General features: G+C 38.7%; 1 protein-coding gene across 1 annotated transcript; it reads right to left on the bottom strand.

Moving 5' to 3' along the window:
* Positions 1-11,327: 11,327 nt before the first annotated feature.
* LOC108178122 (UDP-glucuronosyltransferase 2B13) lies at positions 11,328-27,460 on the bottom strand. The gene is made up of 6 exons (XM_089301782.1): positions 26,744-27,460; positions 25,629-26,154; positions 18,738-18,889; positions 16,760-16,847; positions 15,659-15,878; positions 11,328-12,520 (listed from the first exon to the last, which is right to left on the bottom strand). The coding sequence occupies exons 1-6, from the start codon at positions 27,434-27,436 to the stop codon at positions 12,241-12,243; spliced, it is 1,959 nt and encodes a 652-aa protein (XP_089157908.1). The 5' UTR covers positions 27,437-27,460; the 3' UTR covers positions 11,328-12,240.
* Between the last annotated feature and the right edge of the window lie 390 nt (positions 27,461-27,850).

Here is a 27,850-nt window from a genome sequence, read left to right as displayed (position 1 = left end):
ACTTCCTCTGATGCTGTGTGGCCAATTAGCTTTGGTGGTAAGCAACTTTGTGTTCTGCCCACCTTACTTCCTTTGGGCGCCATCTTTGAATTGCCTCGTGTGCCTAATTTCCCTGCATATATTCAAATATATTTTGTTTATCTGACTTGATTTTAAAACAAAGCTCGATTTTACAATATCATTATTGAATCTGTGTTGGTTACTTCATGAGTATATAGAAAGAGACTTGAATTTTGCTTTGGCAATGTATGTAGAACTTCATTATTCATAATAATGGACATGTATAAGTTTCCCTTCTTGTAACAATATATTAATAAAAAATTTAATAAAAGAAAGCACTTGTCCATTTATTATTCTGGACATAATTATCACAAGTAGTTACATTAACAATTATTGTTAAAAACTATTTTGTAGTGTAGAGAGTGCTTGCAAATCTTATGCAGGCTTCTGTTCCACATGAATGTTAAAAATATCTCTTGTCAGGCTAAAAAGTGTCATCCACTTGTTTTCTTTGTTCTCTCTGTTTACTTTGCCATCTGCTTTCTGTGTCCAAATGCTTTGGTTAACAATGTTTAAAGGCAAGACATGCAGATATTTTTACATTTAAAGAACTTTCTCCAAAATAGGTTTTAAAAATTGGTGTGCATGGACAGTGCTGCGGCTCACTAGGGTAATCCTCCGCCGGCAGTGCCGGCACACCAGGTTCTAGTCCTGGTGCGGGCGCCGTCTTCTGTCCTGGTCACTCCTCTTCCTGTCCAGTGCTCTGCTGAGGCCCGGGAGTGGAGGGGAGGATGGCCCAAGTCCTTGGGCCCTGCACCCGCATGGGAGACCAGGAGAAGCACCTGGCTCCTGGCTTCAGATCAGTGCGGTGCGCCACCTGCAGCAGCCATTGGAGGGTGAACCAACAGAAGAAGAAGACCTTTCTCTCTGTCTCTCTCTCTCTGTCCACTCGGCCTGTCAAAAAAAAAAAAAAATTGGTGTACATGATATTTAGCTTTTCATGCCATCCACAATGTTATCTTCTATGTATTGCAAGGGGAGACTACATTAAAAAAAAAAAAAAAAAAAAAACTTCTAGTTTCCATATCCTCAGTGTCCTGGTTATTAAATTAGTTGGATGTATCTGATTTGAAAAGGCAGGGCTAAATAATGGAAGATCTTCCTATAGGAGGAGGGAACTCTAGCATTGTATATATTGAATAAAGCAAACATTGTAACTCAAGCATTTTCAAGGCATAGGTTAGAAAATATATCTCACCTTTCTAACCAAATAATTTACAAGATTACACAGATTTAATTAGTAAGTGTTAGGACTCTCCAAGTCAAAAAGAATTTTTCTTGATGACATGTTTTGTATTTCATGAGAAATGTGGACTGTGAACCCCATGTAGTAAAAAGAGCATCCTAAGCACCGTGCTAAAAGACTTCAGCAAGGTTGCTCAGTCTTGCATTCTGCCCTGGGTCATGTGCTATATCCCTAAAGGCGAACCTGTCATCATGGCTTAGTTTTTGCTGAAGAAAACACAAGAGGCACCTAAGTGCACTGGGGAGGTAAAGGAAGGTCACGTGGAAGAGGTGGTGTGTGATGTGAGGCTTGTACTATATGCAAGATTGCCAAATGGGTATGAAAGAGTACATTCTGAAAAAAAGGAGCTGTATATGTGTCAAATTGAAAGGTCAAGTGCCTTAATATGTTATTCCTCTTAGTATTTTTGTTTGTTTGTTCTACTTAATACTTTTGGTTGAATACTGTAATCAATACACAATTCTTCTTAAGCGCTAAAACTTAACTGAAAAGTGATTGCTGTTAAATATAAGAGTGGGAATAAGAGAGGGAAGAGATGTGCAATTCGGGACATGCTCAAGCTGACTTACCTCAAACAGTAGAGTTAGAAAGATACCAGGGGATTACAATTCAATCCCATCGAGGTGGCATGTACCAATGCCATCTCACTAGTAACGGTGATCAATTTCTGTTCACAATTGATCATAATGATAGGACTAAGAACCAAAGGGATCACATAAACAAGACTAGTGTCTGCAAATACTAGCTGATAGAATAAAAAAGGGAGAGAATGATCCAACATGGGAAGTGAGATACACAGCAGACCCATAGAATGGCAGATGTCCTAAACAGCACTCTGGCCTCAGAATCAGCCCTTAAGGCATGCGGATCCGGCTGAAATGCCCGTGAGAGTATTTCAGGCATGGAAAGCCAAGACACTCTGGGGAAAAAAAAAAAAAAAAAACCTAAATGAAAGATCTCCGCGAGTGAGATCCCAGTGGAAAGAATGGGCCATCAAAGAAGGAGGTACCTTTCTCTGAAGGGAGGAGAGAACTTCCACTTTGACCATGGCCTTGTCTAAATATGATCAGAGTCGGTGAACTCAGGGGGCTTCCATAGCCTTGGCAGCTCATGACAAGAGCCTAGGGTGATTACTGATGCCATAAACAAGAGTGTCAATTTGTTAAGTCAACAACAGGAGTCACTGTGCACTTACTCCTCATGTAGGATCTTTGGCTTTAGTGTGCTGTACATTGAGATTTAATGCTATAACTAGTACTCAAACAATATTTTTCACTTTATGTTTCTGTGTGGGAGCAAACTGTTGAAATCTTTAGTTAATGTATGCTAAACTGATCTTTTGTATATAAAAAGAATCGAAAATGAATCTTGATGTGAATGGAACGGGATAGGGAGTGGGAAAGGGGAGGGTTGCGGGTGGGAGGAACCTTAATGGGGGGAGGGAAGCCATTGTAATCTATAAGCTGTACTTTGGAAATTTTTATTCATTAAATAAAAGTTAAAAAAAAAGGTCAAGTGCCTGTTAGAACATGCTCTCTCCAAGAAACCGTGCCATCACTAAATGTGATTTATAGGTTGTAGAAGGTTGCCCACACGCTATCTTGAAATTCCTTACTACTTTATTTTAAAGGTTGTTGATGTTTCCCACAGAAAACACAGAATTCTGCATAATAACAGAAGGGTATTATTTTTGGTGGTATTTGTAAATTTCTATATTAGGGGAAAAGGCAGATGACAAATGTAATGTTTGAATTAGGATTCAATCCCACAAGCCAAGAGATTATTATTATTTAATTAATATGTTTGTAAGAAACAGATCAAGCACTAGACACACACATACACACATACACTTACACACACAGTGCAAGGGAAGTCCTTAGAGCAACAAAGGGAGAAGGAGATCTTCTTACTATGGTTCATTCATCAAATGCACCAAACAGCTGGGAATGGGCCAGGCCGAAGCCAGGAGCTGGGACTCAATCCAGGACTCCTGTGTGGCTGCCAGTGACTCAAATATTTTAGCCATCAGCTGCTGCCTTCTTCATCTAGGGTGAGTCAGCAGGAAGTGGGCATCAGAATTGGAGTTGGAACTTGAATCCAGGAACTCCAGTATAGGAGGCATGTGTCCCAAAAGCATCTGAACCCTTCAGTGAAACGCCTTCCCCCCTGGAAATGACTGAGAAATTCTCTCTGAGATGTACATACACTGAAAATAAGGATACTTTGATTCTGGGCCTACAAATTTTGTAATCATAAAGTGCCAACTGTTATAATTCATTGCATTTACCCTAGGACTGGGCAAGGATTGCAAAGGCATGTGGTTGATTCTTTAGGTTTCCAATAATAAAGTTTTACTACTCTCATCTTGATCGACTGTTACTAGTGTTTTCAGTGTCTGTTCTCCAGAGTCTCGCCAAGAAGGTCATTCTGGGGGATCCACTTATAGAGCCGGGTGTTAGATCCTAACATGTCTGGTTTCTTGCCTTCAAATCGCCAAAGAACCTGTTTGGTAAAGTAATAGCAATTTCATGAATTGGATTTCTAATTATGGCATGTTAAAATTCTAAGGAGGTTGAGAGATCACTCTTAAATATCTTGGATTGGAATGACAAAGAAAAGAGGACAAGATAAATTAAATAATGATCATTAAAAGATGAAGCCTTCTTGTCTCCTGTACTCTTGCTGCATTCAATCAGGTTTGGAATGTATTCATGGTGTGTGACATATAGGATATAACCCAGGTAAGATGAAGTGTGATAAATTCAAGCATTTGAGAAATTATTAGGTGGTCTTAATTCAAATGAAAGAAGAGGAACTCATTACCAGTTTACTTGTGATCTACATTATCTATATGTCTGTAAGTCTATATAGATACAGAGATATATAGATATGTGTGTGTATGTTTGTTTGTACATGTGTTTGTGTTTACCATGTGAGATGCATCTTCCAAACCTATTAACATTTTTAAATTTAAAAAATGGAAACAAGGTTTTATTTGCATCTACTGTTCCATATTTTTTATGAGAATCTGTGATTTTTTTTAAGATTTATTCATGTATTTTTAAAGCAAAATTACAGAGTGGAAGAGGCAGAGAGAGAGAGAGAGAGAGAGAGAGAGGTCTTCAAGCCACTGGTACACTCCCCAGATAAATGCAATGGCCAGAGCTGAGTGGATCCTAAGCCAGGGGCCAGGAACCTCCTCCATGTCTCCCCAACGGGTGGAGGAGTCCAAGGATATGGGCCATCCTTCACCGCCCTCCCAGGCCACAGCAGAGAGCCAGAGCAGAAGTGGAGCAGCTGAGACCCAAAGCAAAGCCAACACGGGATGCTGGCACTGCAGGCGGTGACCCCATCAGCTGTGCAATAGTGCTGGCCCGGAGAATTTGTCATCGTTTTTTTCTATCTGCTGTAGCCACTGCTAGGGTCCAGTAGTGAGGGGCAGATTAATTTTTCTGTTTCTCTAAATCTACTTAGATGAGTACATAGCTGGGTTCATGTTTGGTGAGCTCTGGACTTCTGTTCTCCTAATAGGCTCCTCATTAGTATCTTAAATACCCCTACATACAAATTAGGGAAAGTAAGGGGGCATGGATTATATGAGAATCCCAAACTTTATAATGTACTTAAGATGTGTTTCAGTATTCCCTTATTGTTACTGAGGTAGTGCAGTCAGTAATGAAAACTCAGCTCTGTCTGAATACAGCTTTAGTGTACACAGTGGCCTCACAATCCCACAAGGCAAAGAAGCCAACAGCAGGGTAGAATTCAGTGATTTCTCTTTATCTGCCTGCTAAATGATTGAGTATTCCAAGGTTTCACAAGTCACCTGTTAGGTACATTTCTGATCAAAATGTCAATGTCAAAGTTATCTACAATGAAATATACTCTGTGCTATTTTTGCACGTGTCAGGAAGAGTTTAACTGATGTCTGAAGAAAATTAAAGATATCATAAGTATCTCCACTTCACATAGGAGTGTGTGTAATGAGACACTTTGCAGAGTTTAGCAGGCTCATTCAGCGGTTGCCTGCCCTTAGGGCACATTTCTGACCTTTTGTGGCAGCTGGGCAAGAGCTGATGCAATCACATTGGCCCTTTCTTCTGTCAGGTTACTGATCATGGACCCCAGGGAAAGCACCACCACTCCCTCTTCTCCAGAGCTCTGCACAAAGTCTTCCATCTCCTGTGAAGAGAAAATTGTCTGTCATAAAGAGCAGCATTGTTGGTTATCAGTGTCTTAATAGTTTTTATTTATTTATTCATTTTTTTGATGGGCAGAGTGGACAGTGAGAGAGAGAGAGACAGAGAGAAAGGTCTTCTTTGCCGTTGGTTTACCCTCCAATGGCCGCCGCAGCCAGCGTGCTGCGGCCGGCGCACCACGCTGATCTGATGGCAGGAGCCAGGTACTTATCCTGGTCTCCCATGGGGTGCAGGGCCCAAGCACCTGGGCCATCCTCCACTGCACTCCCTGGCCACAGCAGAGAGCTGGCCTGGAAGAGGGGCAACCAGGACAGAACCCGACGCCCCAGCTGGGACTAGAACCCGGTGTGCCGACGCCGCAAGCCGGAGGATTAGCCTAGTGAGCCGTGGCGCCAGCCGGTTATCAGTGTCTTAAAACACTATTCCTTCCAAAAGCAAAACTTTGTGCCCTATGGACATTATGTGATACATATTTAGAGCATTGAAATCCTAATTTATATTAATCTTGCATTTTACAGAAAATATGTGATTTTTTTATCTTCCTTGTTCTTCTGTTTGCAACTAAACCTTCTATTTTAGCTGATTTAGCCTTATTAAATGTTCTTTGGTAGAACAATATATAATGGTGTGATATGTATGTGTTTGCATATATTTGTATGTATATATAAATTTTAATCATTCCTTAATATTCAGTTTAGGTTACTAAAAATGTATTCTTATAAATAAATGCTACAGATACTGATTTGGCACTTACTAGTTCCTTTTCTGTGCACAATTTTATGTCTTATAAAACCAAAGAGTATATTTTTAAGTTACTGTATGTTATTTGTTAAATTTCTCTCTTCTGTCTTACAAAAGGACAGAGATTATCTGAGCTTACAATAATTAATAAAAAAGCAAGTTAATAGGGGAAACATGTTTTAACAGAATATGTAATTAAGTTCAATAATTCTGTACTTGGTTTCAAATATTGTTTACACAACTAAATCCATGAAGTCTGAGAATTTGAATTCTGCAAATATTTGAACAGAATTGACACTGGTGCATTAAAATGTTGTAAAGCATAATTGAGAGTATATCTTTTATTATTAAGAATAAAAATATAGATTGTGAAATACAATACAAGTTTTTCATATGTAAGCCACCTTATAAATAGGACATTGGACAAATATGAAACTTTTCATATATTACACAATAACAAATAAATGGCTTTCATTACCAGTACAATTATTTTCATGGTAAAGATGCAAAATACTTACAGAATGCATTCCATCACATTTATGGTGATATGTTTTTGGATTCATGTGACAACAGCTTGTTTAGACAGTGTCATCAGTCTTAACTAATTTTGAATAATGTGAGTTTTAATGTCAAATCATCTTAGATACTAATAGGTGTAAGCATTTTATGCTTTCTTCCTCCTGATAGGTCCTGATTTAAATAATTTTAGGTATGCCAAGTAGTTTTCTCTTTTGAAATCCAATACATTTAAGAAATCTTTCCTGTCTTGTCAGCCAATGACTGCTGATTTTCATCCACAGAAGACCCTGGAGTGACACTGCACGGTGATAGACAGGATGACACATATCTTCTAACTCTCTACTCTTCATTTGTTCATTATTGTTGGGTTTTAAGAATATAATTGTTAAAGAATATACTTAATAATATTAAAGAATATGCTTAAATTATACATGAAGACGTCTTATTAGCATATTTATATTATTTTTACTTTAATAAACATTGTAATTGGAAATTACTTGACAAATTAATTACTGGAAATTAATTGACAAATTCCTGGTCATGTAATTAGTCTCTGACAAAGATGGACTAAGTTTCATGTATCATTTTCAAAATAAAGTTCATGATTTCCAAGATGGCTGAATAGGAAAAACCCATACTGACTGTACCCACTGACTAGTAACAGAAGTACAAAGGAAGGACAATGTTCACAGTGTACTGATTTAGAGAGATTTTTAGTGGAGAATGGAAAGAAGAGAACAGTACTCTGTGGAGCCATGAGGAGAGAGGTCTGACATGCCCACCAGTCTCGTGCCACCAGGGACTTCTACATATACATGATCAGCCCCAGACTGGGAAGCATCATATTCCAAGGCAAGATAATTGGAGGCTGCCACAGCCTACACCACCAGAAGTTTTGATTGGGGAGAATTCCATCATCTTCATCAGCTTTATGTTTGACCTGGTGAACTGAGAGGGGGGCTGAGCAACTGCTTCACTCTGTGAAGGGAGATCATGTTGTTATACTCCTCTCTCCCCACCAAAGCACCAGTCTCAATCTGCTGAGGTAGAGGTAAAGTTGATCTCTGCTCTGATTCAGAGAATGGCAGAAAGCTCATTTAGGACATGGGGAAGCTCATAAGGCAGATGGCAAAAATTCTGCACATGGTGACTGTGAGAGTTCTGGGCATAGGCCATGGAGATAAGAGAGCCATAGTTTGTGGCTGTGTTCCTGTGCAATATCACAGTCTGATTCTGGAAACTCAGAGTTCCCTGTGCACTAGGGGCAGATCTCACAGTGTGCTGGGCAGACACACCATTGTGGTAGGTTAGTGTTCTGTATGGTGCATGTGCCTGGGTGGGTGGAGTGAGCAGCCATCATGAGATCTCTCTAGGTTGTAAATCAGAGAGTTCACCTTGGCACAAAGAAGGGATGAAATTGTGAACACACTAGTCACCTCCAAAATCCCCTCCCCCTACCAACAGTAGTCAGAGATGCTAGAGTATGCCCAATGTAGGTGCCACTTTGAATTCTTATAGCACCCATAGTTAGTAACCATAGCTCCATGGTCCATCCCATCACACAGCCATGAACACAAGTCTCAGGCTCTCTACTGGCCCAGAGAGGCACATTTTTAGAATAAAGCCTTCAAATACAAAACAAATCCACTAGAGGAGATAATAGCAAGTGACCTCCCAGATGCATAAAAACCAATGTAGAAACACAAGAAACATGAACAAGGAAGGTAATATGACTTCTCGAGAATATCAGAGTAATACATTAATTTTGTGCTATGAAGAAGGGGAAGTTGATAAAATGACTGAAAAGCAATTCACAGAATGATTGTAAGTTTACTCAAAAACAGAGAGAAACAGACACATGAAATAAGAAAATATGTACATAAGATAAAGAAGACATTTTATAAAGATATAGAGATATTGAAGAAAAAGGTAACAGAAATATTAGAAATAAAGTATTCCATATGTCAAATGAAAATAAAGTGGAAAATGTTAACAACAGACTTGGTGAGACAGAAGAAAGAATATGTGATCTAGAAAAAAATTTTGCACAGCAAAGGAAATGCTCAACAAAGCAAAGAGGCACCTGCTTTCCCAGGCACATTAGCAGAGAGCTAGACTGGTAGTAGAGCAACCAGGACTTGAACCAGTGCCCATTTGGGATTCTGACATTATAGACAGCAGCTTCACTCACTAAGTCTCTTTAATCAGCAATGAGTAGGTACAGATTTATGTATTTTAATATAAAGTTGAAAATATCATTTTGACAAAATCATCAATGAATTCACATAAGTTACTTCATTAAGAAAAATGTAAATATCCCCGATAACCTAAAGTATTAATGATTTTCTTAAAAAATGTGATGCTTAGAGAAAAACAGGGGAAGAAAACACATATAGATTTGAATTTGGCTTCAGTAGCCAATATAGAGCTTTCTTATTCAGAATAACGGATATGTAAATGTTTCTCTTTTTATTTTTTATTTATTTATTTTTGTTGCAAAATATCAGATTTTTTTTCATTTTCAATTATCTTTATATACAGAAGATCAATTTAGTACATATTAAGTAAAGATTTCATCAGTTTGCACCCACACAGAAACACAAAGTGTAAAATACTGTTTCAGTACTAGTTATAGCATTACTTCACATTGGACAACACATTAAGGACAGAGATCCTACATGAGGAGTAAGTGCACAGTGACTCCTGTTGTTGACTTAACAAATTGACACTCTTGTTTATGGAATCAGAAATCTCCCTAGGCTCCAGTGATGAGTTTCCAAGGCTACGGAAGCCTCTTGAGTTCACTGACTTCGATCTTATTTAGACAAGGCCATGGTCAAAGTGGAAGTTCTCTCCTCCCTTCAGAGAAAGGTACCTCCTTCTTTGATGGCCCATTCTTTCCATTGGGATCTCACTCACAGAGATATTTCATTTAGGTTTTTTTTTTTTTTTCATTGCCAGAGTGTCTTGGCTTTCCATGCCTGAAATACTCTCATGGGCTCTTCAGCCAGATCTGAATGCTTTAAGGGCTGATTCTGAGGCCAGAGTGCTGTTTAGGATAACTGCCATTCTATGAGTCTGCTGTGTATCCCGCTTCCCATGTTGGATCATTCTCTCCCTTTTTTTATTCTATCAGTTAGTATTAGCAGACACTAGTCTTGTTCGTGTGATCCCTTTGACTCTTAGACCTATCTGTGTGATCAATTGTGAACTGAAATTGATCACTTGGACTAGTGAGATGGCATTGGTACATGCCACCTTGATGGGATTGTATTGGAATCCCCTGGCACATTTTTAACTCTACCATTTGGGGCAAGTCCGATTGAGCATGTTCCAAATTGTACATCTCCTCCCTCTCTTATTCCCACTCTTATATATATATATATATATTTCTCTTTAAAAAAAAACATTAGTGAAATTAAAGACTGTTAATGCAACTCTGTTTTCCTCTTCTATACTTAACTGTTGTACACTTTGCTTTATACTGGCTAGATTATACATTCAATGTTTAGTGAAAGAAACATATTCATTATCTTTATTTTATTGGCGATATCATAATAAGCTTTGTTATCAATTATTACTGAAAATAATTTTGTAGCATTGAAGAATGCATAAAAATGCATTTCATGATTCAATAATCATTAATTATACTTATCTTCTATCTGATTATTTAAATATATCTTCTGTCAGACAAAAATGCTGTCCTTAACTCATGTTGTCTTTTCTCTGTTTACTTTGTAATCTTTGTGTTCTGAGTCCCAACTCTATGCATAAAAATATTTAAAGGCAAGATGTGAATTCATTTTGCCATTTAGCTGTTTTCTCTAGAACAGGCTTTAAAGGTCCCTGTGTATAATACTTGTCTCTTTATTCTTCTATTTCTGCTTCTGTGCATTGTGAAGAGAGAGTACACTAAAGAGTTAATATGAACTTCTGGTTTCCATGTTCTCAGTACCCAAGCCTTAAAGCAGTTGGAAGCACCTGACATGGCAATACAAGGCTAGCAAATGGAAGATGTTATTGTAGGAGGAGCAAAAGTTTGTAGCATTACAAGCCAGAGGCAGTGGACTAAACTTGTTGGGCCCAAGCTGTCAATCCCGACTAAAAGGAAATAGTATCTAAATTCATTTTGTGTGTTACTAACAACTTACTAGGATCACTTAATAGTATGGCAATTGTATCTTGAGCATTTTCAAGGCTCCTTGTAGAAAAGTATTTAATCTTTCAAACCAAATATTTTACTAGATTGTTCAATTTACATAGGAAGCAAGTTTGGGACATCTAAAAGTTTTAAACAAAATTTTAAAAATACCCATGATTGCATGGCTTGTACTTCATTAGAAATGTGAGCTGTACACTCCATGTGGTAGAAAAGACCTTCCCAAACACTGTGCTGAGAGATTTCACCAATATCACCTGTCTTCCACCTGCACTAAGCCGTGGGTTATGTTTATAAAGGTGAATCTGTTCTCCATGCTTATTTTTTGCTGACAAAAACATAATCCTGCCAAACTGAAAAATGGCCTTTGTCCCACCCACCTTGCCAAATCAATATTAGTAATTTTCTAACTCATTCTTCTGTAATTTTCCAATTACATGAATTTCTAAGCTCCCTTTTGGTCCACACATTTTCTACTGAATGCTCACATCATTTTTTTAAAAAGATTTACTTATTTATTTGAAAGACAGAGTTACACAGTGAGAGAAGGAGAGAGAGAAAGAGATGTCTTCCATCCTCTGGTTCACTCCCCAATTGGCCGCAATGGCTGGAGCTGTGCTGATCTGAATTCAGGAGCCAGAAGCTTCTTTCAGGTCTCCCACGAGGGTGCAGGGTCCCGAGGACCTTGGGCCATCTTCTACTGCTTTCCCAGGCCACATCAGAAAGCTGGATTGGAAATGGAGCAGCCGGGACTCGAACCGGCACTCACATGAGATGCTGGCCCAGGAGGTGGCTGCTTTACCTGCTATGCCACAGCACCAGCCCACTTATCTTTTTTTTTTTTTTTTTTTTTTTTAATCACAGTCACTTTGTTTTAGTTTAAGTTGAAGTCAGTTTATCTTGGAGGCTCTCTTCCATGCTACAGAGGTTTGGATAAAATTTCTCTTAGTACCTTTAAAAAAATCTGGTTCTGGCTTTCTTTGGAAAGGATAGAAATATTCGATTTGATTGCATTATGTTCAAGGACATGATATTTCTGAAAATGCACATGAAAACATCAGGACATCAATAGACTAATGCTCCAGTGAGTCTCATTTATTTTCAGTTACGATTAAAGTAGAATTATTTGAGGATTGATGTAACTCCAATTGTGTGTTTTTTTCATGCTTAATTAAGAATAAAGTATTTGGGTAAGCCAGGAAGCCACAGGTCTTATAAACTGTGGAGAACCATCTTGCCACACCATGATCCATAGTAGCTGATATAAAGAAATGGTCTCACTTGTCCTGGCTCCCGGCCTTAAATCTTGATGACCTCTAATCCCTCTTTTTCTTCTTCCCTGTCACAACAACATTTTGATAAACAAGAATACTACATTTCATGACAAGGTAAGTAGTGATTGTCACACAAGCCAGCAGGAACCCAATCACGTCCAGAGAGTGGTACTGGTACCAGGTGAGGTCGTGGGCTGCAACCCGGAGATGTTTGGCTCCTTTGTGGCGCATGACGTACTCGATCCAGAAGACTGCTCGATCCAGGGGCTTCATGGGCTGATCGTGGTGAATTCTTGATAACCTCATGGCATTCTCTTTATAGCTGAAGGAAAATCAGTAGACACCAGTTATAGAATGAAATAGGAAACATGGACATACATGTTTCATGCAGATGGGGAAGATGAGTGTCACAAAAGGTGAAAAAAGCAAATTATTTTCTTCAGTAATCATAATAGAGATCTTAGTTCATAGACTGGAATTTGTTGGATGTATTGAATACCAAGATTGAAGAGAGGAATTGGGAGAGAATAAGTACTTTTAATATCCAAATCCAGAAATTTAAATCAGTTAAATCCCAAAGACAAAAAAATGGAAACTAATAGAAACAAACAAAGAGTCTTCTGACACGTAGAGCTTGAATATTCTGTAAGCAATTGTGAATGGACCTGATCTACAAAGTTCAAAATAGTTCAAAATTTAGAGATGGGGCAAGTCCATGATAAGACTCAAGCACATATCTAACAAAGTTGACAAAGAGTTGGTATCATAAGGAGTGGGTATCAATGGAGAACTGGTATTGAGCTTCAACATTAATCATTACTTAATGTATTACTGATTGAAACCATGAAGGTATGGAAGTAAATTGCCTTTTTTGAATCCTGATGCTGATTGACACTTACTTGTTCCTTTTATAACATTGTTTAATGGAATGGGTTGCAACAGTTTCTTTATTATCTGATTATTGTGAGAAATTATTCATTTATCCTTAGAATTCCTTTAATATTCTCATTACATAGCAGAACGACAGTATTGTTGCTGTTTTCCTTGCTAAGATTACTATTTTAGAATGTGGAAATTGCTCAAGACATTTAAAATGCCTCTGTTTCTATTGATCAAAAAGTAATGAATAAGGCAAAGGGCACAGGTAGGGATGTGGCTACAAAGTCTACATTGAAAAGTGCTATAGCATGCACTGTAGCATTTGAGATGGAGGTAACTTCCATTCTTTTTATATAAAAGATATATTGGGAGGACTGTTTTTCAGAGGAGTACAGTAAATTTGATATGTTTTGCAAATAAAATGGAGAAAGGCTATAACAGAGAAGTCACACAATATATCCAAAAGCTAGTACCTTGTATGTTGTATCATGCACAATTTTTCAATTAAGAAACTAAATTCATAATTTCTAATTCATTTCATTATTCAGTATAACGTATTTATAGACAAGATGGTGGCAGGAGGACTACCTGGGTGCCATCTTGGCACTCTTGAGGAGAGATAGCAACATGAGGCCTGCATTCCTTGGAAGGCCAAGGGTGCTGGGAATAGTCCTCTCACGCCTTAGGTTTTGGGAAGGCTCTCCCCTAGAGGCCTTTGACATCTTGTTCCAGGAATGGTCAAGGGTCTGTTTATCACACAAGATGTTCCTCCTCCCCTTGTGAAATATCCCCTGAGACAAATGGGCAATGGTCTGTTTGTTTCACAAGATGCTCCTCTCCTCCTCGTGAGAAATAGCCTGATGCATATTGCCACATAGGTGAAATTGTGTTGATGTGAACAAATATACACTTGCTTATGCAGATAGGCTACTATCTGGAGAGGATAAAAGCTGCGAGAAGAGGCAAATAGATGTTCTTTCTCTGCTCATGGAGAGGCTCCCTCTGCCCCCCCGCCCCACTCCGCAATCTGCTCTTCACCCTGGAAAAATTGCTGAACAGGTCACAGCAGGTGGAAAGACATACTAGAGAGGGGAGTTTTTACATCAAATTAGCAAAAGAAAAATATACCCTGTGGGTGATCCCCTGAGGCTGCCTGCCCAGCCCATGCAGTTAGCCTGACTTCTGGCCGCCAGAGGGAGCTCCAGGCACATTTCCCCCACACCCGCCTTCTGCTGGTCAGGTAAACTGCTCCCAGGCGTGGCCCAGGCCCACCAGAAAAGCTATGTGACCTTCAAGCTGATTGGAGAGGCATATTGGCACCAGTGTCGGTTCTGTCCTATAGTTGGTGTTTGCCCTGAGTTAGTTAGGCCCCTTCTGCCCACCCTTTAAAAGTGTAAGTGGCTGTTAATAAAGACGGACATGTTCACCGCCTTCCCTGGTGCTTCTTGTGAGAAGAACACCATCGCCCCGCTCTCCCTGGCAGTATGGACTTGGCAGGATGAATCCATATTACCCCTTTTTTAAAGAAGAGGTTTGCTCCTCATGATGGGGCTCATTAGGAAGAACAACAGCTGTAATAATATTAGAGTCACATTACTTTCAAAACTGGTGTTCGTTGTACTATCATTCTTAGAAAATACGTTATTTTCACTTTGCCAATAAAAGATAAAAGTGGAAAAATATGTATCAAATATTATTGATTTCAAGAGCATATAGATAATAGTATAACCATAAGTGTGTTACACTTACATAATTTAAGAATAAAATACCTCTTGTTTCAAAAATTATTATTAAACAGAGATATTCTAGCTTATCTATTTCAGGTCAATTCCATTTTTATTTTGTAATTCTTCCAAGTAAGACAAAAACAACTACAACCATAAGCCCTAAGATTATTCTCATATGGAAAACATATATCTCCTTTTCCAATAAGTTGATTCAGTAAATTTGAAAGCTTACAATAAGAATCAAAATATTAGAATACAAAATTTGGGGAATCATTGAATGTAATAGAAAATAGAGATTGATAATTTCAGTATTGTTTACTGAAATCATATCATTTAAAGTTTTTTTAAAATACAAAAATATGATTAAATATGTAAGAAAATGGGTTGTTTACTGGTTTCACTATAGAACCTTTTTTTCTATCTATATGCATTCTAGTTGTCAGGCTTTATATCTGATATACAAAGAGTAAAATCTATTGAAAATAACATTTTATGAGTTCTTATGCTGAAACAAATTTATAATGGTGCATAAAGTCTGTTAGGACAGTTATAACATTTATGATTTCAAGTTTCTGCACTGTTCCTAATGTTTCCTTGTCCTGTTAACCTCCGTCATTAGTTTCAATGACTGGCTAATTCAAAATTTGAACCCTATTTTTAAACATTAAAAATCTTTTTATATATTCACCAAAAATGTTGTGACACTTACAATGAATTTTTGATAACTATCTTCTAACATGAAGCAAATCTGGACTCAACATGATGTTCATGCTCAGAATCAGTTGTGTCCCTTTGGCCTCAGCTGAAAACTTATCTGAAAATACAATTGTAGTTTTAAAGAGAATAATACTCACGAGGGGTCATTAATGACTGTCTTCAAGGCGTTGAGCAAATCTGCACTTGACATTGTTTTCCAGTCCAATTTAACAGCTGCTCCCTTGGTCTTCATGTAGACAATGTTATCAGGTTGATCTCCAAACAAAGGAAGGCCCACCATAGGGACTCCATGGTAGATCGCTTCAAAGACACCATTGGCTCCACCATGAGTTATAAAAGCTTTGGTTTTTGGATGACCTGGGATTGAGTGATGTGATTTTTGGTAAAATTATTAATTACAAATCTTGCTAATAAAATGAGAAATGTACAGTATGAGGCACTCAAGGAACAATGACCTCTGGAAACTTTATCAAAAGCCATGAAACTGTGTTTAAATTGTTATTATTTTTGGTAGCATTTGGAAATCCCTATATTAGGGAAAAAGGCAGATGACAAATGTAATGACTGATTTAAGAGTCAATAATACAAACTAAGGTATTATTATTGTTATTTAATTAATTTATTTGAAAGAAACAGAGAGCAAGAACTGAGAGAGAGAGACAGACAGACACACACACACACACACACACACACACACTGGATAGAGGAAGGAGTGAGGGAAACATAGAAAGCAAACTACTGATTTACTCTTGAAATGCATGCAACAGCTGGGGTTGGCACAAGCTGAAGCCAGAAGCTAGGAACTCAATCCACGTCTACCACATGGCTGACAATGATCCAGGGACTTTCATCAGCAGTTGCTGGCCCTGCTGATGTATGTTAGCAGGCAGCAGGAATCAAACATGGAGTTGAAACTTGAATCCAAGAAGCCGAGTATAGAATGTATGTGCCCCAAGCAATATCTTAATAATTTTGCCAAATGTCCTTCCCCAGGAAAATGTTGAGAAATTACCCCTGAGGCGTAAGTATACTTAAAATAAGGATACTGTGATTCTGGGCCTAAAAATTTTGTAATAAAAAATGCCAACTGTTATAATTCATTGATTGTTTCCTAGGCCTGGAAAAGGGATGTGAAGACATTTATTTTGACTTTTAAATGTTTCAATAATAAAGTCTTACTACTCTCATCTCGATTGGCTGTTACTCATGTTTTCAGTGTCTGTTCTCCAGAGTCTTACCTAGAAGGTCATTCTGAGGGATCCACTTATAGAGCCGAGTGTTGGATCCTAATGAGTCTGGTTTCTTGCCTTCAAATCGCCAAAGAACCTGTTAGGGAAAGAAATACCAATTCCATTAGTTGGATTTCAAATAATAAAATGTTCAAATTCTGTGGTGGTTGAGAGAGCACTCTTAAATACCTTGGAATGTGATGACAAATAAAAGTGGACAGGAGAGATTAAGTAATAACAAAAACTAAAACCTAAAGCCCTTACATTTCCTGTACTCTTGTTCCACTTAATCAGGTTTGTAATCCAACCATGGTATTTCACTTTTAGTACCTTAATCAGGTAAGAAGATAAGTGACAAATTCAACTATTTAAGAAATTTTCAGGTAGTCATAATTATAGTGCGAAAAAAGAACTCATTATCAGTATTCTATGTTATATATATTGTATATATATTTAACTTTATGTGTGCAATTGTGTCTAAAATGTGAGCCTTATTCTCCAAATTTACCATGAATATTTTATATTTAAACAATGGAAACAAGGGTTTACTTGTTCCACTGTTCTATAAACTGTTTATTAGAATTTGACATCTTTTAATATACAAAAAGGAAATCTGTGTAATCTGCTGAGTGAAACAATTCATTCTGCTTAGGAACTGTATTTAAATTGTTCCAGAAAAATTTTCAAGATGCATTTTTGAAATGAATCCATGGCTAGGGTTGAAAATTCTTTAAATGCAAGAAGTAAGAGACAGTTTTTAAATAATGTAGTGGTTTAAAAATCCATAACTATGAAAATGTTATATTTTTCAACTTTTCCAAGATGTATTAAAAGTATTGACAGCCAATATTGCTAATTACTGCCATATCCAGTTTCTTTGGCTGTGTAGCCACATTTTACAGTGTAAAAGGTCTGATTTTTAGCACAAGACTCATCTCCAAATTTTCCTTATATCTGTCTGCTTAACACACTGCTGGAGTCCAGTGCTGAAGGGCAGATTGATTTTTCTGTTTCCCCAAATTTGCTTAACTGAGGGCATACATTGACTCAAATTTGGTGAGCTCCTGCTTCTTCTGAGCAGTAGCTTTTTTCTGAACAGCACTTTGAATAGTCCTATCCCCAAATTAGGGTAAGTCAAGAGGCCCAGGATTACATGGGAAATTAAACTGCATGATACACTTAAGACTTTTTTCAATATTCCCTTAATGTTATTGTGCCAGTGCAATCAGAAAATTTAACACCTTTCTGATAACATCTTTAGTATATGCAGTGACCTCAAAAATCCTGCAAGGAAAGGAAGCAAACTATGGAGTAGAATTTAGTGATTTCTCTTTATCTGCCTGCAATATCATGATGACATCAAAGTTTCATGCATCTTGTTTAAATATACTTCTATCATAATTTAATGCCAGTTATTTACAATAAAAGCACCCTGTGAGCTATTTTTGCACCTGTCAAATAGGGTTTTATTTTAAACTGATATCTTAGGGGCAGACATAGGTTAAGTATCTGCCTGTGAGGTTGGCATCCTATCTGGGTACCAGTTTGAGACTTGGTTGTACCACTTCTGATCCAGCTCCCTGCTAATGTGCCTGGGAAAACAGAAGAAGATGGCCAAGTGCTCGGGCCTTTGCATCCACCTGGGAGACCTGGAAGAAGCTCCTTACTCCGGGCTTCGGCTTGGCCCAGTCCTGCCATTGTGGCCATTTGGGGGAGTGAACCAGTGAATGAAAGAGAAACCTCTCTCTCTCTCTCTAAATATACATGCATCTCTCTCTCTCTCTCTCTCTCTGATTTATCTCCTCTCTCTTTAACTCTGCCTTCCAAATAAATAAAAATTAAATTAAAAAATCCTGATATCTGAGGTAAATGAGAACTATCATAAATATTTATTTTTCACAAAGGAACATTCCATAATATGACACTTTGCAGAGTTTCACAGCCTCATTCAGTAGCTGGCTGCCATTAGGGCATGTTTATTTCTCACCTTTTGTGGCAGCTGGGCCAGGGCTGATGCGATCACATTGGTCCTTTCCTCTGTCATGTTAGTGATCATGGACCCCAGGGAAAACACCACCACTCCCTCTTCCCCAGAGCTCTGCACAAAGGCTTCCATCTCCTGTGAAGAAAAAACAGATTCTGTCACAAAACAGCAATAGCACAGAAAATAGTATTGAAAGGATTGGTGCAATCAACCAGGAAAGAAATTTAAGTATTATCATGAATCATTACTGTAGTACCTGTTGTAAAACATGGAACAAGAATCCATCCACCCATTTCCAGTTGCACAGGAGATAGTGTTAATAGTAGTCATATGGCTGTGGTGCCAGTGTCTCAAAAAACTTTTTCTTCCAAAACTAAAACTTCTGCCTTTGAACATTATATGTTACATATTTAGAGAATTGTAATCCTAATTACATTCCTTTTTAATTTTATGGAAAGATGTGATGTCATTTTAATAACCTTCTTTGTCCTTCTGTTTCCAACTTATTCTCCTATTTTAGCTGATTTAGTGTTATTAAAAGTTCTTTGGAAAAACAATTATAATGGTGTGATATATACATGTGTTTGTGCATACATAGGTATATATACAAATTATTTAATCATTCATTAACATTCAGATTACCTACAATAGATTTTTTGTAAATAATTTTGATAAATATTTATTTTGCATTTATTAATTACTTTTCCCTATATGGCTTTATATGAGTACCTAATACAAAGAGTATAAACATTTTCAAATCAACATAATCTGTCAAAATTGTCCTTTCTCTTTTACAAAATGACAGAATATCTGAGTTTATGATTATTAATGAAAAGAAAGTTACCAGTAGAAAGAAATATTTTTTAACAGAATATAAAATAAAATTTTACAATCCTTGACTTGGATACAAATCTTTTTGTGCAATCCATGAAGTCTCAAGTACTCTATTCTGTAGGTATTTCAGTAAAAACTGACAGAGGTGTATTAAAATAATAATTAAGACTTTATAAGCTTCATTATAATTAAGAATTAAAATATGTTTTTCAGTGGGACAATATAGTAGCTTTTACATATATAAGCTATCCTTTAAATATCCTTTAAATCTTTTCATAATTACACAATAACAAAGAAATTACTTTCACGACCTGCGCAATCTTAGTAATAGGTCTGAGGCTACTACACTTTCTTCATCTTGATATGTTCTAATTGGATGATTTCAGGTTTGCTAAGTAATTATCTGCTTTGAAAAATCAACAAATTTAAAAGATCTTTCTTGTCTCTAACAAATTTGTGAATAATCTATGAATTTACCAGACACATATCAATTAGTTGAGTGAACAAAGACCAATAGCATTTGTTTACTCTAATATTTAGTGCAAGAACTGCACAGGTAGAGTTGGAAAACATAACTACTTGTTAAAAATTATGACAAGTAGCAATATGTCAGAGTTTATCAGTCTGCAGTGCAGTACATTACACATTAGTATGTAGTGTATGTGTTTCAAATACAGGAGAGCTATTGTCCAATACTAATTTTTTAAAGATTTATTTATTTATTTGAAAGAGTTACACAGAGAGAGAAGGAGAGGCAGAGGCAGAGAGAGAGAGGTGTCTTCCATCCACTGGTTCACTCCCCAGTTGGCCGCAATGGCTGGAGCTGCGCCAGTCTGAAGCCCGGAGCCTGGAGCTTCTTTTGGGTCTAGCACACTGGAAAAGGGGCCCAAGGACTTGGGTCATCTTCTACTGCTTTTCCAGGCCATAGCAGAGAGCTGGATGGGAAGTGGAGCAGCCGGAACTAGAACCAGTGCCCATATGCAATGCTGGCACTACAGGCGGTGGCTTTACCCATTATATCACAGCACCAGCCCCATAATATTGATATTTTGAACTATAGCGCACTGCTTAAAATATAATGACATCCTAGTGTTAGAAAACCCATCTATGAATACATTTGTAATATTACATATCAATAATTTATGTGATATTTAGTTCAGTTGAACATTTAGTAAAAACATGCAATAAAGTGTATGACATTTTTCTAATAACTTTAACATATTTTCAGATACTCTAATTACTCATATATTTTTATTTCAAAAGAATGGAACCTAAAGGCATTTATTTCTAAATTACCATGAGTGGTATATTTATTGTTCAATTTACATTTTTATAGGTTTCCTATGTATAGGATAATGGGACATAATGGTTAATAATAGCAGGTATTTTTACTAATTATCACATTCAAGTGCTGTCATCTTCCAGTTTTCCTTGTACTCTCCTTTTTCTCCCTTAGTAACACTGTCACTTCTCCTTTATAAAATTGTAGAAATATTAAATACACAGATATGTTGTATATAACTTTCACTAATATTGCCTTAGACTTTGGACCTGTGAAAATTACCATACAGAACCAAAGCTACTACTTAATACATTTTAGGTAACTGTAATAAGAAGTTAGATAAAAATGGCCTCTTAGGAGATCAAATTATATAGAATATATATATATATATATGTATATATGCAGAGCACTTTGAACATATCTTAAAAGTGTGATATGAATTTAAGATATATTAAATGTTTGTTTTCTTTTATAAAAAGTGCCATCTGTTGACAGGATTTTGTTCTAATTATAATCTAAGGGCCATTTTTAGGAATGAGTGGCAGGAGTTGCTATGTATACTTTTCCCCTGCGCTCATCTGCTTAGGCAGCTAACATGCTGAGATGCATGGTCCCCAGAGGAGCATCACTGAGTTGTCCCATCAACTTGAAAAAAGGCAGAAAACAATGACAAGGTGCCATGTCACTTATTTTGCTATAAACCTCTGGAATCTAGATGAGAAATTATATCAGCACTGGGGAAAGCAGGTACACATTGGATCTGGCTGTAAATGTTTTGAGGGCCACACATTTATGTTGTTGAGAAATGATTTTCCTGTTAGTGTGGACTATTCGTAAAGAGCCTCAATGCTTGCAATATAATGTTAGTCCTCATCTTGTACAACTTTTTGCCCAAATTTATGTATTTGCTTTTCTAAAAAATTAAAAGTGTGTTTATTTAAGGAGTACAGTCTTCATGCATTTCATAAGTGCAACTTTAGTATTATAATGCTTCTTCCCACCATAACTGCTCTCACATCCACTTTCCCATCCCTCCTCCTCCTCCACCCTCTCCCGTTCCCAGTCCTGTTCTTCAGTAAGATCCATTTTTGCTTAACTTTATACACAGAAGACCAACTGTATACTAAGTAAAGAGTTCAAAAATTTGCATAGGAAAAAACAAAACAAAACAAAATAAAACCTGTTCCTCAACAGTTGAGACAAGGGCTGCTCAAAGTCATTACATCTTGATGTTAATTTCACTTCTTCTTTTTTTTAGAAATGGTTAACTTTAAAGAAGCACCCAAGATGCATCTTTTGAGAGCACTTAGAGAGGCCAGAAGGCCGGCGCCGTGGCGCAGCAGGTTAAAGCCCTGGCTTGAAGTGCCAGCATCCCATATGGGTGCCGGTTCTAGTCCTGGCTGCTCTTCTTCCAATCCAGCTCTCTGCTGTGGCCTGGGGAAAGCAGTAGAAGATGGCCCAAGTCCTTGGGCCCCTGCACCCATGTGGAAGACCCGGAAAAAGCTCCTGGCTTCTGGCTTTGGATAGGCATAGTTTTGGCTGTTGTGGCCATCTGGGAAGTGAACCACCAGATGTAAGACCTCTCTCTCTGTCTCTATCTCTTTCTGTAACTCTGTCTCTCAAATAAATAAAATAAATATTTTAAAAAACAGCACTTAGACATAATTATAATGCAACCCTTTGAGGAAAGAGGTCCTGCATGGGGCATTTAGTGCACAGTGACTCTTATTGTTAACTTAACAATTAATATTCTTATGTATGACATCAGTGATCACCAGAGGCCCTTGACATGAGCTATCTAGACTATGGAAGCCTTTTGAATCCACAAAGTCCATCAGTGTTTAGACAAGGCCATAAGCAAAGTGGAAGTTCTCTCTTCCCTTCAGAAAAAAGTACCTCCTTCTTTGATGACCACTGGGGTCTCACCCATTGAGGTACTTCATGTAGGACATTTTTTGCCACAGCATCTTGGCTTTCCATGCCTAAAATGTTCTCATGGATTTTCCAGCCAGACCAGCATGCCTTAAGGGGCTGATTCTGAAGTAAGAATACTATTTAAAGTGATTATCATTCATTGAGTCTGCTATTTGGACAGTTTCCCATGTTGGAGAATTCACTCCTTTTTAACTCTGTTGTTATTACCAGACCCTTAATCCTATCCATGTGATCACTTTAACACTTAAGATAGTATTTTTACCACGTAGCTTAAGGAGATTTGGGGTCCCTTGGCAAGTTCTTAAACTATACCCTTAAGGGCTGGTGCTGTGGTACAGTGGGTTAACACCCTGGTCTGAAGCGCTGGCATCCCATATGGGCACTGGTTTGAGACCTGGTTGATCCATTTCCAATCCTGCTTTCTGCTATGGCCCGGGAATGCAGTAGAAGATGGCCCAAGTACTTGGGCCCCTGCACCCACATGGGAGACCTGGAAGAAGCTCCTGACTCCTGGCTTCAGATTGGCACAGCTCCGGCTGTTGTGGCCAATTGGGGAGTAAACTAGTGTATGGAAGACAGCTCTCTCTCTCTCTCTCTCTCTCTCTCTCTCTCTCTTTGCCTCTCTTTCTCTCTCTGTGTCACTCTGACTTTCAGATAAATAAATACATCTTGTAAAAAAAACCTGTACCCTTAGAAGTAAGTCCATAGAAATGTATGTAGAGCTATGCAGCTTTACAGTTACAAACTTCATACACTTCATAATTACAACTTTAGGAACATGGTGATTTTTCCCAGTGTGCCCACCCTCCCACCTATATTCCCAACACCTCTTCCTCCTCCCTCTCTTATTCTCAGTCTTATTTTTTTTACTGAGATCTTTTTTTTTTTTTGAATTGTATTTATTTATTTGAAAGACAGAGTTACAGAGAGAGGTAGAGCCAGAGAGAGAGAGGTCTTCCATTCTGCGGATTCACTCCCCAAATGACCACAACAACCAGAGCTGAGCTGATCTTAAGCCAGGGCCAAGAGCCTCCTCTGGGTCTCCCATGCAGGTGCAGGGTCCCAAGGACCTGGGCCATCTTGTAGCGCTTTCCCAGGCCATAGCAGAGAGCTGGTTTGGAAGAGGAGCAGCTGGAACTCAAACTGGCACCCATATGGGATGCCAGCATCGCAGGCTGGAGCTTTAACCCGCTGTGCCTCAGCACCAGCCCCTGAGATTTATTTTTCAGTTGACTTTATACACGTTTAACTCTATGCTAAGTAAAGAGTTCAACAAATAGTATTTAAAATAAAAACCATTCCTCAACAAGGACTATTCAAGACATTGCTTCTCAAAGTGTCAATTACACTTCTACAGATTGCCTTTTAGGTACTTTAATACATTTGGTTTTAAATGAGTCAACACTATTTTTCTTCTCTGTGCTTGAGAATAAAATCTCCATCTGTTGGAAGCCAGGTCCTATTGAGCGAGGTATATCTAAAGTATCTGGCACACTTTAGGTAATTAATTGTGCCAGCAACAACAAGAAGAGCAATAGTATCAATGGTCAACATTGTATCTGGATTACTAAATGTCAGAGCCATTTTATACTGTTATGTATTTTTATATTTTAACTGACAGATAAAAATTATGTATTTATAAGGTGCCATGTAAAGTTTCAATACATATGAACATTATGCAATTTTCAAATCATGATAAAATATTTATATTTTCAAACACATTTCTTTACAGTAAAATATTGCAAATCTATATGCATTATCATTAATCTATCTGCACAATAGAACATCAGATCTTATCATCTGTTACTATAACTATGCATACCTATTTGTCAATATTTTCTTATTCCTCCAATTCCATCCTTTCCCTGGCTTCCGGTAACTGCCATTTTACTTCCAACTACTATGAGATCAGGTTGGCTAGACTTCTCATGTGAAGCAAATCAGACACTAATTGCTTTTCTGTGACAGGATTATTTCACTTTATGTAGTAACTAGAAGTTCTCCCCTTGTCGTTGCAAATGACATGACTTCATCCTATTTCTTGAATGGACATTTAAGTTGCTCCCATTTCTTGGAATGTACACTGAATGCAGATGTCTCTTTGACAGACAGGTTTCATTTTATTTTGATGCTAGAGGCATTTTCAATGTTTTATCTATATTAACTATTTTTCTTTTCTTTTCTTTTCTTTTCTTTTTTTTTTTTTTTTTTTGCACTTACTCCCCATGTGGGATCTCTGCCCTTAATGTGTTGTCCAATGTGAAGTAATGCTATAACTAGTACTGACACAGGATTTTACACTTTGTGTTTCTGCGTGGGTGCAAACTGATGAACTCTTTACTTAATATATACTAAACCGATCTTCTGTATATAAAGAGAACGTTCAACAACTGTTTACTGAAAGCAAATGCATTTAACTAGGTGGGCTAGCCTTGGGAAGATAGGCTGTGATTCACGATGTTTCCATGAGTGATTATACACCATACATTTCAAAAAAAAAAAATTTGGAGGCTGTTTTAATTTGATGTGTCTAATTGTGAAAAGCCAAAAAGATAATTATCCTTTTAGATACTTTTAAAGAAGGATACACTAATTTGCAAGGGGCACGGGTTCTTCCTAGATCTGTTCCTCCACCGCGATAAAATATGAGTTAGAATTCACAACTTAGAAAAGTGTGACATGAATAGACCTCAGCTAATTTCAGTGCAGCAATGATTGCTGTTTTTGAGACGACATGAAAAAAAATTTTTAAATGTGGTTCCTACAGCAGTCAATTGGTATCCAAGAAATTCTTTCATTGTCAAAAAAAAAAAAAAATCCACAAAATTCTATAATAGAGCCACCCAACGATAAGGAGCATAATCCAAAATGAAACCGGACCAGGTCGATGACCCGCTCCCGAGGTGCAGCGCTGACGGGTTCGTCATTGATCATGACAATTTGATCCCCTGGGATCAGCTTGCCTTCCGAAGGGCCACCTGGAGTGACCCACCGCAGGACCGCCGGCTTCTCACTTCCTGCCACGAAGCCGAGTCCCAGGACGGGGTCCCTCCGCATCTCCACCTTGCAAGGAGCCGGAGGGAGGATTTGGCAGCTCTCCAACCGCGGGTCGTCAAACGGGACCGCCTGTGTCACGTGACTCTTGGCGATCCTCACGAAGCTGAACACGTCCATGCGGGCGGCCGCTCCCCCCCCCCGCCCAGTCCCCCACGGGTCCCCCCCAGGTCCGCTCCTCACGCCCGCGCCATGGCCGGGACCTCTGCGAGCCCGGGAGCGGCTGCACCTGTGCCGGCGCCCGCGCGCACAGAGAGACACAGGGGCGGGGGTGGGGTGGGGGGAGAGAGACCCGGGCGCCCCTCCCCCCGGGCACTGTGCCCCCACCGAGAGCAAAAAAAAAAAAAGAGGCCCGCCCTGGGGGGGCGGGGGCGGGGGCGCTGCTGCCCCCCAGCCCTGGGCCCCCTGCGCGCACGCACGGAGCAGCGCGTGCACACGGAGCAGGGCGGTCGGGCACGGGCGCACGCAACCCCTCCCTCCCAGCACTGCCTATATTAACTATTTTTCTTACAGTATACACGATAGAGTTGGTGTAGTGATATGAGATTAGGTTTAGTCATGTCTATGACTATTGAAATCTATTTCGTCATTATCTGTTGTATGAACTCTTAAAAGCATCTTAATTCTCACCTTTTCCGTAACTGTACCTCTAGAAAATATAATTTAATTACTGCATCTTCAAGACTGTTTTCTTTTAGAAGAAAATCCAGGGCTGGTGCTGTGGTGTAGCCCATAGTGCCGGTATCCCATTTGGGCACTGGTTCAAGTCCCAGCTGCTCCACTTCCAATCCTGCTCTCTGCTATGGCTTGAGAAAGCAGTAGAAGGTGACCCAAGTCCTTGAGTCCCTGTACCTGCATGGGAAGACCTGGAGGAAGCTTCTGGCTCCTGGCTTCAGATCGGCACAGCTCTGGCAGTTGTGGCTAACTGGGGAGTGAGCCAGCAGATGGAAGACCTTTCTCTCATTTGGCTGCTTAAACCAGACAGAATAATAGGTACATAGGAAGGAGGAAATAGAAGTCCTCCACCATACTTCTCCAGTAAGTAGGCAGGAAAGCCACGAAGACTGTACACAAGGGGTATTTCCAGAAGCTCAGCCAGCAGCTCACCACAGGGAGCAAAGGCGTCTGCAAGAACAACATCAAACCTCGATTCTTGAAGCTTGGTCATGAGTTTCTTATTCAAAACTACTTCTTTGCAGAGACTTTCATAAACATCAGAATATGCTAAAATAAACTCTTGCATTGCTGGAAAGTGCTCCCAATATATATCAAATGACACATTATATATCAACTGATTGATCCAGTACATGAAAAAAGTTTCCACTTCATCTTTGGTGAAATTTGTAGGAAAAGTTTCAAATTGAATTCCAGATTTGCTGTTGGAACTAATGACAACAGAAGCTGAAGATCTCAGGACAGTGACTTCATGGCCTCGCTGGATAAGTTCATCCAAAATTGTCTTCAAATTCATCCAATGACTGAATTCCATAGGCCACACCAGCACCTTCCCACAACTCCCAGAATGGAAGTAACAACTCAGTGGTAGCAGCAGCAGCAGAACTGAAGTGTGTTTCACAGACATCCTGCTGAAATGCATTGCTTTCTTTCCAATTGCTGTCCCTTTCTGGAGCTCCTCGTGCTTATGTCTATGAAGAAATTTATCATGTAGTTAAAGTATAACTTGCATTGATCAAAGTGAATACATCGTATGAACAGTCAGACCTGTGGACTGGTGTGACAGGAGGATAAAGTCAAGTTAGAGGATCTCCCGTTCATACAGAATCTCTCTTTTAGAATGAGAGAGACAAGATACATCTTCCATCCTATAGTTTACTCCCCAAAAGACCACAATGTCCAGGGCCAGCCAAGCTGAAGCCAAGAGCCTGGAACTCCATTTGAGTTTACTGTGTGAGTGGCACAGCACCCAATTATTTGGGCCATCCTTCTCTGGCTTCCCAGGTGCATTAACAGGGAGCTGGACTAGAAATGAGGTAGCTGGGACTCTTACTGG

This window comes from Oryctolagus cuniculus, chromosome 8, assembly GCF_051225735.1.
Source record: "Oryctolagus cuniculus isolate XC-2025 breed Fujian yellow rabbit chromosome 8, ASM5122573v1, whole genome shotgun sequence".
Lineage (NCBI taxonomy): Eukaryota > Metazoa > Chordata > Mammalia > Lagomorpha > Leporidae > Oryctolagus > Oryctolagus cuniculus.
The sequence above is the reverse complement of the archived record's forward strand: the minus strand, read 5'-3'. Positions and strand labels throughout refer to the sequence as shown.